Genomic DNA, 13,715 nt, shown 5'->3' on the forward strand with positions numbered 1-13,715 from the left:
ACTCAAGATAAAGATACATTAAATTGTAGGTCATGCTATGTCTGAGAGAAGGTTGCAAGAAATGAGAGAGAGAGAACAAGAAATTTTCCTTCCAACAGCTTAAAACATTTGTCATTCGATTTCAATTTCTTCGAGGGAAGAAAAAAACTTGTGTGAGAGTATCGGAAGCGCGTGCGATATCTCGCTTATAAAACGTCACCGATCCATGTACTCTTGTAGTCGAAAATTTTCATTTCCAAACACGGTCTTGAACACCACTAACATGGTCAGCAAGTGCTCAGTCTACATGGGCGTCAACCCCACGAAAGGTCGCAACCTCCAAAAAGTTCAGCCTGGGTCTAGTTATATATCGAAGGCACTTCCCGAGGCCATGCGCAAGAGGCTTCTTTTACTTTGTGGTATGCAGTTAGGGCTAGAATTGGTCCCGGCTTAATTAGGGATCTCAACCGATTCAAGATTGATTCACACCCATAGGTAAGAAATTTGAGAACCGACCACCACCGGTTTGAGTCCCCGATTGATGTATCAATTACAAGTCAGCCGGAACCAACTTGGACCGACTTGCATCTTCTTAAAGAAGATCTCCCTCTCTCTCGATTTCGACGCCCGATGAAATTAATCTTAGATCCCTCTCGTGCCAATCTCTCTATGTCTGTTGCTCCAGTTTGATGTTGTACAAGTAAAGAACATGTGATACACAGCATAGGTTCAATAATTACAAACTATGCTGCAAAATAAAAAAAATTCTAATACAAACGACGAGTCTCGACTGCTGGATCTCCCATGAGGTCAATCACTCCTAACACAAATTCTCCGAGCACGCGAGAAATCCGTGCATGAACTTTCTTATCCAAAGCAATACATTGAACTTTGGATTTGTTTAGTAACGCTTCTATTTCTCTGTTTTTCTGTTCTTTTGTTCTTCGGAACAGAAAAAGAACTTAAATCCGTTTAGTAACATCAGTTAGTTTTTTTGTTCGCCGGAACAAAAAAGTGGTCAGAGAATAGATTTGTAACAGAAATAAGAAGTAAAAAAAATCTATTTTTCTGTTTCTGGAACAAAAGGAGAAACAAGATTAGCTCTCTTTCTTTCACAAGATATTCTTATACTAAACCTTAAACCCTAAAACCCTAAACCTTAACCTCAAACCCCAAAACCTTAAATCTCAATACCCAAACCCTAAAACCCATAGCACTAAAATAAAAAACCATAAACCCTAAAACCCCAAAACCCTAAATATTCTAAACCCCAAATTCTAAACCCAAACCCTAAAATCCCAAACCCGAAACACTAAACCCTAAATCGGAAACCCTAAAATCGTAATTCCAAACCCTAAATCCTAAAACGCTAAATGGAAAACCCCGAATTCTAAACCATAAATCATAAACCCTAAACTGTAAACCCTATACCCTAAATTCCAAACCCTAATACCCAAAACCCAAACCCGAAACACTAAACCCAAAACCCCAAACCCGAAACTCGAAAACCTAAACCCCAAACCCTTAACCCTAAAATCCAAAACCTAAAAACCCAAACCCTAAACCTCAAAACCGAAATCCTTAACCCCTAACCCCAAATCCTAAAACCCTACATTCTGAACTGCAATTTCCTCGACCACCACCTGGTATTTACTTTGTCGATAAGGAGTAATTTTCTTTATGATTGTATTAAGGTCATCCAATTATATATCATAATATATTATTATTCTATTTCTAGTCCAATTTTATCCAAACATGAATTGTTAAGTCCCCTAAACTGCAATTTTCTCGACCACCACCAGGTATTTGCTTTGTCTATAAGGAGTAATTTTCTTTATAATTGTATTAAGGTCATCCAATTCTATATCATAATATATTCTTATTCTATTTCTAATCCAACTTTATCCAAACATGAATTATTAAGTCTCCATCGATAATTTTATAACTAAATGAAAAAATTTGGAGTAGAAATTTTTAGTGTCCTATCAAACGCATTTCTGTTATTTTTCTACTCCGGGAATAGAAATTTTGTGCAGTTACTAAACACGTTTTTTTTTTCAGAAACTCATCTAAGGAATAGAAATAGAAAAAATTATTTCTGAACAAAAATTGTTTTTAGGAACAGAAACGTTACTAAATAGGTCCTTATATTCCAGCAACTTGCATGCATGTTGGAAGATTATTTGTGGCATTCAACATTGAACGCGAGGGCCAGTGACTATAAATCTTGGAGACGAGCGTAATGAATCAAGAGACAACAACATGGGACCTTTTTCCGATTCTGTCAAAACCCGCCATTTGATGTTGGGGTCTGGTGGGCGCCATGGATATAGTGTTCTTGATGTTGCCTTTTGGCAAAAACAATAATGGAACGATGGAAGATGATAGACCCCGAACAGTAGAAGTCTCGAAGGCTACGCAGACGCCAAAATCTCGAATCAAAGGAGGCGACATATGAGCTTTGTAAAAGCAAAAGCTAAGAAAGACAAACTGTTTGATTTGGATGTGACAGATCTCGTGTTCAATTCACGGCACGACTTTCTTAAAGTAATCTCAGAGCCACGCGCACCGCCTTACTTGAGGATGGAGCGAGGTGGTTTGCGTATAAATCAGAAACTCAATCGAGTCGAGAGGTGCAGATACATTGCACTATAATATCCAATTCATGCGCAGTTTCTATTTTATGAAAATGGATAGAAACATTGCGTGTGGACTCTGTTAACCCTACTAGGGTCTTGGCTTGTTCGTAAGAGAGCCTAATTTCCTAAAAATACCTTAACTTTAGGTTTAATTTCAAATCTACTCCCCAAAGCTTATTTTTGTCAAAAAAAATCACAACTTTCGTTCTAGTCACAAATCCGCCCACACATCCAATACTACTTTTTTTAGAATCATCAACACTAAACCCAGTTAGAGATTCATCATTAGAATATGCGTCTTTATTAACATCTTTACCTTCGTAAAGAATAGTAACAGCCTCTCGATGTTGATAATTTTGAAGAAATCGATGGCAATTTTTGGACTCTTAGGCGGATCCGTGACTAGAGCGAAAGTTTAAATTTTTTTTTTATGAAAACTAAAAAGTGCCCAATAATAGTTTGAGTTGTTAAGATTTTGAGTGTGAGTCGTGACCTATATGACAAAATATCTTGACTCCAACACAAGAAGAAGATACCGCGACACGTTACTTACCAACACAAGAACTACATTTCCAAATCTTGATGTGCCACTTTAGTTATAACTGAGTTGCAGAATTACGCAAGCAAGCGTAACAAAACTAAGTCATTTGATAGGTAAAAATTGTTGTATATTTCAATAAGTTTTAAAATATTGAAAGCTATTGCTTAGGTAACCGTTTTTTACCGTTATCAATTTATAACAGTGTTTGTCTACCATTAATGTATAACGGTTTTGTAACGTTTTATAATGGTTTTGTAACAAACTTGAATGCTATTAATTTACTTCTTATAGCGTTTTTCAAGTAAATGCAAGAATTTATGATGGAAAACGACTCTCTTTTTTCTTTTTACTTACAAATTGTTACTCTGAACATAGTTGAAAAGTGATATAGATATATCACAACAAGAATATTCCTATATTTCCTTTCTTTGCTAGGTTTACACATAAAGTTGTTGTTGTTCCTTCTATTATTTTGTGCGGAATAAAGAAGGTCTGCTGTATTTCGAGAGGAGAACCGCTAGAGCTTATCGCACCGAGTTTTGTACCTTGAGGGGCGGAATTTTGCTTAAAGACAGTGTTTGCACGCCTTAGATATTTTGAAATTATTTTTTCATCTTTTTCAACATATTTCATCAATTTCTTATTTTTCTTATCATCTAATATTTTTCCAACAAAAATATCATATACTATGATCGATAGAATCACTATAATTTTAGTGACACCTAAGATCGATTATAAAATGGTACATTAGTTTAACATTTAGGTTCCGTTTATTTTGCGGAAAGTGAAAGGTTTGGAAAATATTTTCCTAAAATCGATCGCTCATATTGTTGAAATGATTAGCTAATGGAAAATGCTTTGATCATCGACATCAATTCATGTCTAAACATTTTCACGGACGATGAAAATATTTTTCGTCTATTCATTTTTTTAAAGCGATATAAACGAAAATCTTTGAAAAACTTCCAAAACATTCATTTTTCGCAAAACAAATGGAGTCGGACCTTAGTAGATTATAGATCCGCCAAATAGATAAGTGCTGTCTAGACTCGCGTAGAAGTGAACTGCAACGTACAAACGGCGAATTCCGACAATTGGAAACCAAGTCTCAATTAAACAAAGTTAAGCCAACCATACTGTACAGAACCAAGTCTTATTCTTAAACAAAGTTAAGCCAGCCATACTGTACAGCGAGAATTCGTGCGAAAGCTCAGAGAAAAAGAAAGCACAGCACATAGGACCAACATAAATTCTGTAACGTGGTGGATTCTGCATCAGACCCACTTCAATCAGCAGCTGCAGCAATGGACAACGAGGCTGTGTCTGCAAGAACCTGCGCCCATGTCAAAGGAGAGATGCTCGCCTATTGACCCGCGAAAGACTCCCGATGCCAAGACAGCAAACTGTTCGTGGAGGGGGACCATCGCCCCCGTTCCATAGAATAAAAACCTCGGTCTGCTTCCATGCCCGTTAGGTAGCTGTTAAACGTGAGGCCCTTCAGGTCGTTTTTTAAATGGTCCTGCTTCCATGTACAGACAGTCACTGCACCAGAGAGAAGAGAGAGAGAGTGTTGACTTTGACTGTGACAGGAGAGAGATTGATTGGAGCTTTGAATGAAGGTTGGGAGGTGTAGGGAAGGTCACTGTCCTCGTCCTCGGATTGCGTACCAAGGACGTTGAACTCACCTGGCGGATAAGATCGATTCATTGGCTCATTTCTTTTCCAACTTCTGGCCCTTGAAACAAGGGGAAATTGAACGTGGCCTTCTAACATGCACGATTATGATAAAAACTAGATACGTTTAAGCTTGGAGTAGTCCTGTAATGTAATGAGTAGTCATGAACCAAATATGGAGTTTAGGGTAATTTTCATGAACTTCGAAACCTATCTCTACCGGTATAGTTACGCGTTTATTGGCTATCGGGGGCAAATCTCCGAAAAACCCATGAACCGATGGACAAAGATATCGTGACTTTTCCAAACCGAACAAAAAGAATAATGTACTTTTACCCGATAGAAAGAAGCCCCCGCGATTAAGTTTTCCGTCCACACATGCTGATGTGAAACACAACAATGGCTAATGGTATCAACATATATAAAAAAGCTTGTTATTTTTTTAGGGATTTGCCCTTTTTTTAACCTTATCTAAAGAATTAGTGTATGGAAAAGCTACCACATTTTTCTGGATGGTATTGATCAAATCGATAGCTCAAATTTATCAAATGTGTCGGCCAAAAACAAAAATCATCCAAGAAAAAAAAGGTGGATTGATTGAGATCCAACCATTTCAATGGGGCCCAAGCCCAAAATTGGGCTGAATGTGGGCCCAAAATCTGAGAAGATAACATGAAGATTCCTGAGAGACACAGAAAGATCTAAAAGCCTCAGCAGGTCTTTTGCTTTGTCTGTATATGCTCAATGCAGAAGGCAGGACTCAAAAAGCCAATGGATCAGGTGAAGCCATGTCTGCTGACCACACATGGGCAAAGAAAACAAAGCCAAATTGGACCAGGCCTTCTTCAATGAGTGGAGCTCAATTGGGAGGGCAAGGGGAAAAACTTCCTTTCACAGGGTAAAAATGAGAATCGAAAGGAGGGGGGAAATTGATTTGATCTCTCTCTCTCTCGATCTCAGATTGCACCACGGCGACGTCGATTTCAAAGGATTTCGTTAGTAGAATTCGAACTTCAAACATAATTTGGCCATTGGTCAGTACTTTGGATTTGACTTATCGACTTTATCAAACAATGGTGGAGTCCTTACAATAATATCGTTTTGTGTTCTCCCTTTCTTTCTTTTGGGCCGACAAATGGGACAAAATAGAAGGGTCATACGTACACTTGCATGATAAAAGATGTTAGGACGGGTAGTCTGGATTCAGGAGGGGTGCCTATAGAACTCTAGGGCACTAATTGAAAAAATTATCAAAAAAGTCGTAAATCTATTACGTGGCGGCTAATTCAGTTCTAAAATTTTTTTGGCGATTTGCTAATAATCGTAACAGCCAATTTTTGTCAGAAATTGCTAGAGTGGACGCCGGGCATCCTGGGTGGCACGATTGGCAGTGACGTTGACAATTTTTACAAATTTTTAAATTTTTCAAAAGTTTTTTTATTGTTTTTTTTTCTTTTTCCAACTCTGGGCTGGCGAGGGCCAAAGACCCTCACCTGGTCTAGACAAGGGCGTCATGGCCCTTGCCTAGATCTAGGCGGGGGTCGCTGGCTCTCACGCAGCTTAGAGTTGGGAAAAAAAAAGAAAGAAAATTACAAAAAGTTACAAAATTGTCTATATCAGCATCAACAGTGTCACAAACAGCTGACATTCACGTCCGTAGGTTTTAGCAAAAATTGGCCTGAAAGACTACATTGACAAATTGTTAAAAATTTTAAAATTAAATTGACATAATTAAAATGTTTAGAACTAAATTGACCATTGTACAATCGATTTTGGACTTTTTTGGTAACTTGATTGAACCAAATCAACTCAATTACCTGGCTTCCACAATTGTTGCCAAAATGCTCCCATGGGGAACATGATTGACGGCCAAACATTGAACTTTGGCAATGAGATATGCCTAAATCACGAGGCGATTTGCATATTGATGGACGAATAATTATCCAATTAAGGGTGCGTTTGTTTATGTTTTTTAGGAATCCGTTTTCCGGAATTTTGGGCAACTGTCCAAGCCCGCCTTGATTATGTTGACCAGAAGGTTGATCAAACGGCTTTGGTCACCGAAAATGATTAATCAACCGAAAACACTTTCCGATCAAGGAAAACATTCGTGTATAAAATTAAGAAAGTGAATTCCCTAATCTAAAAAGGTGAAAACACTCTCCGAAAATAACTTTCCTTTACTTTTTTAATATTTTATTCTTTACTTTCCTTTCTTTCTTTCTTTTTCTTTCTTTTTATTTTTAAAAATAAAAATATTTAAAAAATCAAAAAAAAAATTTGCCTGAGATAAAATCATGGGATTGAAATCATTTTCCAGACATTTTCCAAATGAGATCCAAACATCGGAAAATATTTTCGATCACATATCACCAAATAAAGGAAAACTAACTTTCCGGAAAATATTTTCCAAAAACGTTACATTTTCCGTGAAACAAACGCGCCCTACGTAAATGTTTTATATCATTGGTCGAAGATTTGATCTACTATCGAAATGCAACAATTCTATAGGGTTTCGATGCGGATACAATCTCCATCCATCTAATCGGTTACCCGTTTTTTGGTTGGACTTTTCGATTTCAAACATAATATTATAATCTAGATCCGCATCTTTCTTTCCCCCTTGAAGTTTATTTCATGTATACATGCAGCTCCTCAATTCAAGATGCCGTCGTTCATGATCTTAATATACTCGTAATCCCTCTCCACTGGATGGCTTACACTTTGTTAGTACCCCATTTTTACCACGTCGTTTTAAGAGGAAATTCACCTGTAAGAGAGGGAGATCGATTTGAGAGGATACAATATTGGGCAGTGCACGGGTGATGCGCAAAATGTTAGGAACCATTCAAGACGTGCACAACTTTAGCACCTAGATTTGCAACATCTCGTTTTAAGACATGTCCGATATAAATGTTGGTACTTATATTCAAGTGGTGTCTTATCTTGATTCAGCCTTCGACTTAGCAAATGAGTGGTTAACGTAATTGTGAGTTACATTTAATCGAGATATCGCATGAACTCCCGATTTTACATTAAAAGAAAAATAAGTCAAAGATGGAGTTAAAGCAAAATTGCGCCGTGGAGTAGGTTAAATTGAACAGAAAAGAGGGTTTTTATTTTTATTTTTTGGGGTCTGGTTCTATCATATTTTTATTTCTAAATTATAAGTTACCGTGTGTACTGCGTGTTGTGTGCAAGTTTCGAAACCCTGCTCCTTTACTTACGCGTCTCATATGCAATTAGTGACATTCCAATAGATAAACTCGTTAACCGATTAAGTCTAGATCATCGAACTATGCGGACACTGATTCGAAGCAATATTTAAATAGGTAGTCCTCGATTCTCGAGCCAGAAATTTCTCGGCTGTCCGATTAAGTCAGATTGATCCGACGGCTAATATCGATATCATCCTCTGGGATTTGGAACACCCAATCACATATCACGTCAACAAGAGAAGTTGGAGAGGCTGACGTGTCTTCATCATGCGGTCATCATCACGTGACTGGGACGCAAATCGCATCGCAGGGGATAGGATGATGATGACGATGATGATGGGGGCGGGGGTGAGGAATTCGCACGTGACCTGTCCCATGGCCCCCGCCTCGCCCGCCCACGTGGACCCTCCCGGCTTCTGACACGTGGACTCTCCCTTATTTGGCCATTCGGAATTCTCCTTTTGCCGTGCGCTCTCTCGCGTCTCCATCAGCCTGCGGCAACAGGACGACAGACGAAAGTAGATTCGAGTACGAACCTTGGGGTTATTCGTGGAACCGGAGACGACAATTCTTGTGAATGCGAGGGTAGTTCCAACGTAACACGGAACGGTACCACCATCGCGCTAAATTAGAATTGACACGACGCGCCCTGATCCATTGTTGATAAGGAATGATCGTAGTCAATTCGAAAGCTTTTTGATTATGGCAAACACGGATACGATCAGTGGGACGTGACGTGATTGTGCCGGTCCTAACCCGAATCATGCAATCTTTGTCTTTGCAATCCTTATCGATATTTATCTTTGGTCGTGAAGGACCGTGCCGGTCCTGGTCCTTACCCGAATCATATCTTAACTTATTCGAGGACGATAGAATTATTAAAGCGCCACAAATAATTATTATCAGGAAAATGTTGTTTTTATACAGACGCGCCCTCATTGGAAAATGAGGATAAGCACGAAATATGCAAGTTCAGGGATTACATTGAACATTTTCATATAATTTGAGGACTACATTGAACATGCACCAAAAGTCCAGGAATCATAATAAACATATTAAAACTTCATAAACCATATTGAACATTGGGTTAAAGTTCAGGGACTATATTGAACAAATTAAAAGTTCAAGAATCATATTACATATTGGGTAAAAGTTTAAAGACTGCTTGTGTCATTTTCTCTACCCTAAATAGATATGGGGAAAAATATTCCAAAATGAAAATGAGGATAAGCACGAATTATGCAAAATCTTTCGGGGAAATTAATAATTCAAAATGAAGTGGGACCCGTTTTCTGGATCGGACGGTCCACCGGGCGAAAGTGGGGCCCGAATTCCCCTTTCGAAAAATAATTTCCTTCGGATCGCATTGGTGGCCAAGTACTCGCCGTACCCAAGCGGCGTCGTGCATTGGACGGCTCAGATTCGTTCCCGCAGGCTCCCCCTCGCATGAGTGGTCGAACCAGCTCCGTTGGATCTTGCAAATTTTTTTTGTTTCTTGTTTTTTTTTTCCTTCGTTCTGGTGATTTTGCTCAGTTAGATTTGGAAAATCACGCATAACTCCTGTATTTGGATGCGTTCTGATTTTCTGGACCGACAGGAGCTAAACGGGCCCCACAATTGCCAAGTGACAGGTGTACGGTCCTAATTGCACTTGAGTTTTCACGGCCTATTTGAATGTTTTCATTTTTGGGTCTGCCTTCTCTTTTTTTTTTTTTGGTTACTATCAATTTTTTTTTTCTGGGTCTGTCTTCTAAGTCGTGGATTTTTCGATGTGGTTTAAATTGAGAATATCGCGAGACAATCGATAGTAACCTTCGGAGCATGTAGTCTCCCGCGACTTGTATCGGTCGATGTCGAGACCATCCATCGCGGGTCATTTCTTCTTTTCGCGTAAGATAACCTTTCGATTGAATCGCAGAAGGAAAATAAAAAAGAAATAAAGGGTTGTTAAAACTAAATGAAACATGACCGATGTCCGAGCACTTAAATGGGACAGGTCTAATATCGCGATTTTCGATCGAATGTTTAGGAGACGATAGAAATATTACGAGGACGGATTCGAGACTAAGATCCGCTCCAAAATAAGTGGACCGTCAACTATCGATAAGTGACGGAAAAAATAGTTATAGCAAAAAAAGAAAAAAGAAAAGGATATATTTATTTTAATAGCGGGCGGACGCATTCAAAAAATTCCTTGAAACTTTCTGCTCAATCATAAAGAGTTGGAGGGGGGGGCCGAATTCCGTACTCGATCATATCGATTCAGACTTTTCTCAGTGATGATACAATGTCGGGTACTTGCGAGCCCCCCAATTTATGATGGTCTGACCGGATTTTTTCAAAAGAAATTCGTGAATTATAAGATCGTGCCGCTGTCGAGCCGAAACATTAAAAAATTAATTTAATAATGTCTGAATTATATCATCGTCTACAGTCGACCTAGCAGCAAATTGCAGGGCCGATCGCCCAGAAAGTTATCGATGTACTCGCGGAGGATTCACTTTATTGCGCTTCATTAGATTTTGCGTAAGTTAAGGTGTTTTTTCCCCCCCTCCGGGGAAGAAGAGGGTACGCTCAAATGCAAATCTTGCCAAAAAGTTGCACGTACTTATTGAGCAAACTAATCACGAATAATTTAACATTTTGTGATGTATTGACAATTTGTACATGATTTATATGTTATATTTGTAAATTTGTATGTAATTAATGCATTCTAAATCGAATAATTGCTCGTTAATGCACTACTTTGACCGCGAATTCGAAGTTTTCAAGATAAAACTCCATCCTGGACGCCGTTGACATACAGGTTATTTTTTTGGATGCAACGGTGCCGTTCTCCTGAATAAGATTGCTCCTTGCGGGTAAAAGGGACGTCGGGTACCGATACGCACCTCGCTTACGCGTGATATCTCGAAACACCCGACAATTGCTCGATACACGTACGAAACGACCGGACCCATTCTTTTGCAAACGAGATCAACCGAGTGCCTGAAGAGCCACCGGACATCTCGCGACCCCGAAGCACTTCGAGGCTTGCCCCGATGAACCCTTAGGGTCGGATGCTGCTTCAGCTAGCACAGAATGCCCAAACTAATGCAAGCCGATCCCTCCTCCTTTGTTGCATTATTCGGTCGGCAATCAGAAAGAAAAAACCAACGTCTTCTTCTTCCGAGGAGGCGACAAGGCCAGGACACAGGATGGGAATCGGGTCGTCACAGAAACGCATCACCTAACCACTTCAGGGCCATATGCTATGCTTCCGTGATGTTTCAAGATAGCAATTCGATAAGAGAGAATATACGGCGGGGGGGAGGGTGGTGGGGGGGGACATTGAATGAAACTTGGCAGCGTCGTTCGTGCCCACCGTCGTTATCTTAAAGCTTGGGGGGGAAAAGCTGGATCTCCATTAATTTCGCGCACATGGCCGCTTCGAAATGGCCCGGACCAGATTCGCGTGTACCTGCTCCCCATCTTCGTTGTGTTCCTTTCAGATCTTGACCACCTTTCGTTTTCAATATTCAAAAGCCACCCCCACCCGCCCCCCACTTCATCTCCTCGTTCCGTTTCTCTGGGCCGCGGTAGATTCGGAGAAACATGCGATTGTACGGGGACCGGACGGCGGGAATCTTCGGTCTGGTGCTCGAAATGAACGTCCAAATCCATCGTATGGATGCGCGATTTGCTAGGAAGACGGATTTCGCTCGAGTCCGCCGTAATGGATGTGAATTGGGTTTAAGAGGAAAAGCTACACGGGCTCGATTCGACAGTCAGCGCTCGAGATCTATCGTGTGCATGTTCCTGATGGAATGCCAAGAACTTCGAAGCGAACCCCCAAGATGGTGCAGCTAGCAAATTACAACGAAGATTTGCCTTGCCTGATGATGACGATGATTCGACGAATTTCACGAATTTAACATGTTGAATGGAAAGGAAAGGAAAACGACTTTCTTCTTTATCCGAAAGATTCCAAACAGGGGGATGAAATGAAATCAACGGACCGTTAAAGGTGGCGAATCAGATTAGATAGAAACGAGGGGCGGTCAGAAGGAGGAAAAAAAACAAAGGAGGGGGAATCGAAAAGGGGCCTGGCGAAATCTCGATTCCCGAAGGCCACGTCACCTCCTGCCTCCATTTGATTTCGGGTTTCCCATTTCCGAGCCCCGCCTCCTGCTGGCAAGACCTTCCCGAGAAAATGAAAGTTAATGATTTTTTTCCTTTCTGGATCGCGCAGCATTCTTCTCATCATCGTCACATGCACAGCCTCTCTCTCTCTCTCTCTCGGCTACAAAGCGAAGAAAAAACCCGAAAGAGAAAAGAGAGAAAGTTGCAGCACTTTCCGTTAACAACTTCCAAGTCAGCATCCTAGAGAGAGAGAGAGAGAGAGAAAGAGAGGGAAGAAAGAGCGGCACCCACATGAAAAAGATGAAGCAGCAACCGCCATTGGAGCGGCTTCGTGATGGACCCCGTCTTCTTCTTCGTCTTTCGGGTTCTTTGGGGGGGTGTGGGTTCAGATTTCGTTGCTGATCATGACCTTGTAGTTGTTCTGCAGCATGGAGCTCTTGCAGTGAGCGATCGCGCCCTGGATCGCGCTCTGCAGCTCCTCCATTGACGAGGCCTCCGAGCTGCTGCTGCTGCCGCCGCCGCCGCCTCCGCCTCCGCTCCGGCGGAGCACGCCGGAGTGGCTTGGCGACGACCGCATCGACGAGGGGCAGCTGGACGCGCAGGTCCTCCTCCTCGGGTACCTCAGGTTGCCGGAGAAGGAGTTCGAGAACGCGCCGCCGTTGCCGTCCTTCCTCGCGCTCTTACCCGAGGAGAGCATGATCTCCCGCACCGTCCTCTCCGTCTTCAACGGCTGAGAAAAGCTGCTTCTCGGGCTCGTCTTCGCTGGAGGCGGAGAGATCTCCGATTTCTGCTGGCTTTGCTGCTGCTGCTTCTGCGAGAGCTTCTCGTACAGCGGCTTCACCTTCTTCAAGTACTTCCGTATCACCTCCTTCGCCGTCGCGCTCACTCGCTTCTTCACCGACGAGGATGAAGACGACGACGGTGCGGACACGCCGTAGTGAGCCTCGCGGCCCTTGCCGTGCTCCTTCCTGAACACCGACGAGAACCTCGCGAGGAAGTACTTGCCCTTCCTGATCTGCGCCCCCGGATTGCCGCCCCCGCCCCCGCCCGGTCCGCAGTGGAGGCGGCGGAACTCGTCGTCCTCGGTGACGGAGCTGGGGCGGGAGGAGTCGCAGTCGCAGGCGGCGGCGGCGGCGGCGGCGGAGGAGGAGGAGAAGGAGGAGTACTGGGAGTCGGTGGAGCTGCCGGAGGAGTCGCGGGAGGAGGTGGTGGCGGAGTCGGACGTGGCGGATGCGGAGGAGGAGGAGGCGAGGAGGGTGCGGACCATGGAGAGGCGGGGGGAGAGCTGGAGGGGGAGGAGCTGGCCCTTGTAGAAGAGCTCGTCGGCGACGCAGAGGGCGGAGGAGGACTTGTTGAGCGGGGAGACGGAGATGGTGAACTCGAAGTCGGAGGAGGAGGAGGAGGAGGAAGAAGAAGAGAAGGAGTGGGACGGCGAGGAAGGGAGGGTGTGGGAGTGCGGGATCAGGGCCTTGCCCCTCCTCTTCCCCATGGCGACGACGGTGCTTCGCCGGAGACGACGGTGCTTGCCTTTGGGTTCGCCTC

At 42.4% G+C, this 13,715-nt stretch overlaps 1 protein-coding gene across 1 annotated transcript; it reads right to left on the reverse strand.

Moving 5' to 3' along the window:
* Window positions 1-12,363: 12,363 nt before the first annotated feature.
* Window positions 12,364-13,715, reverse strand: LOC115685035 (probable membrane-associated kinase regulator 1). Its single transcript, XM_030610022.2, has one exon. The coding sequence runs from the start codon at window positions 13,660-13,662 to the stop codon at window positions 12,559-12,561; it is 1,104 nt and encodes a 367-aa protein (XP_030465882.1). The 5' UTR covers window positions 13,663-13,715; the 3' UTR covers window positions 12,364-12,558.

This window comes from Syzygium oleosum, unplaced genomic scaffold, assembly GCF_021117445.2.
Source record: "Syzygium oleosum isolate NSW1041296 unplaced genomic scaffold, Sole_v2.1 Sole_v2.01, whole genome shotgun sequence".
NCBI lineage: Eukaryota > Viridiplantae > Streptophyta > Magnoliopsida > Myrtales > Myrtaceae > Syzygium > Syzygium oleosum.

Coding starts and splice junctions, on each gene's coding strand:
- LOC115685035 (XM_030610022.2), bottom strand. CDS start 13,662: ATGGGGAAGAGGAGGGGCAAGGCCCTGATCCCGCACTCCCACACCCTC.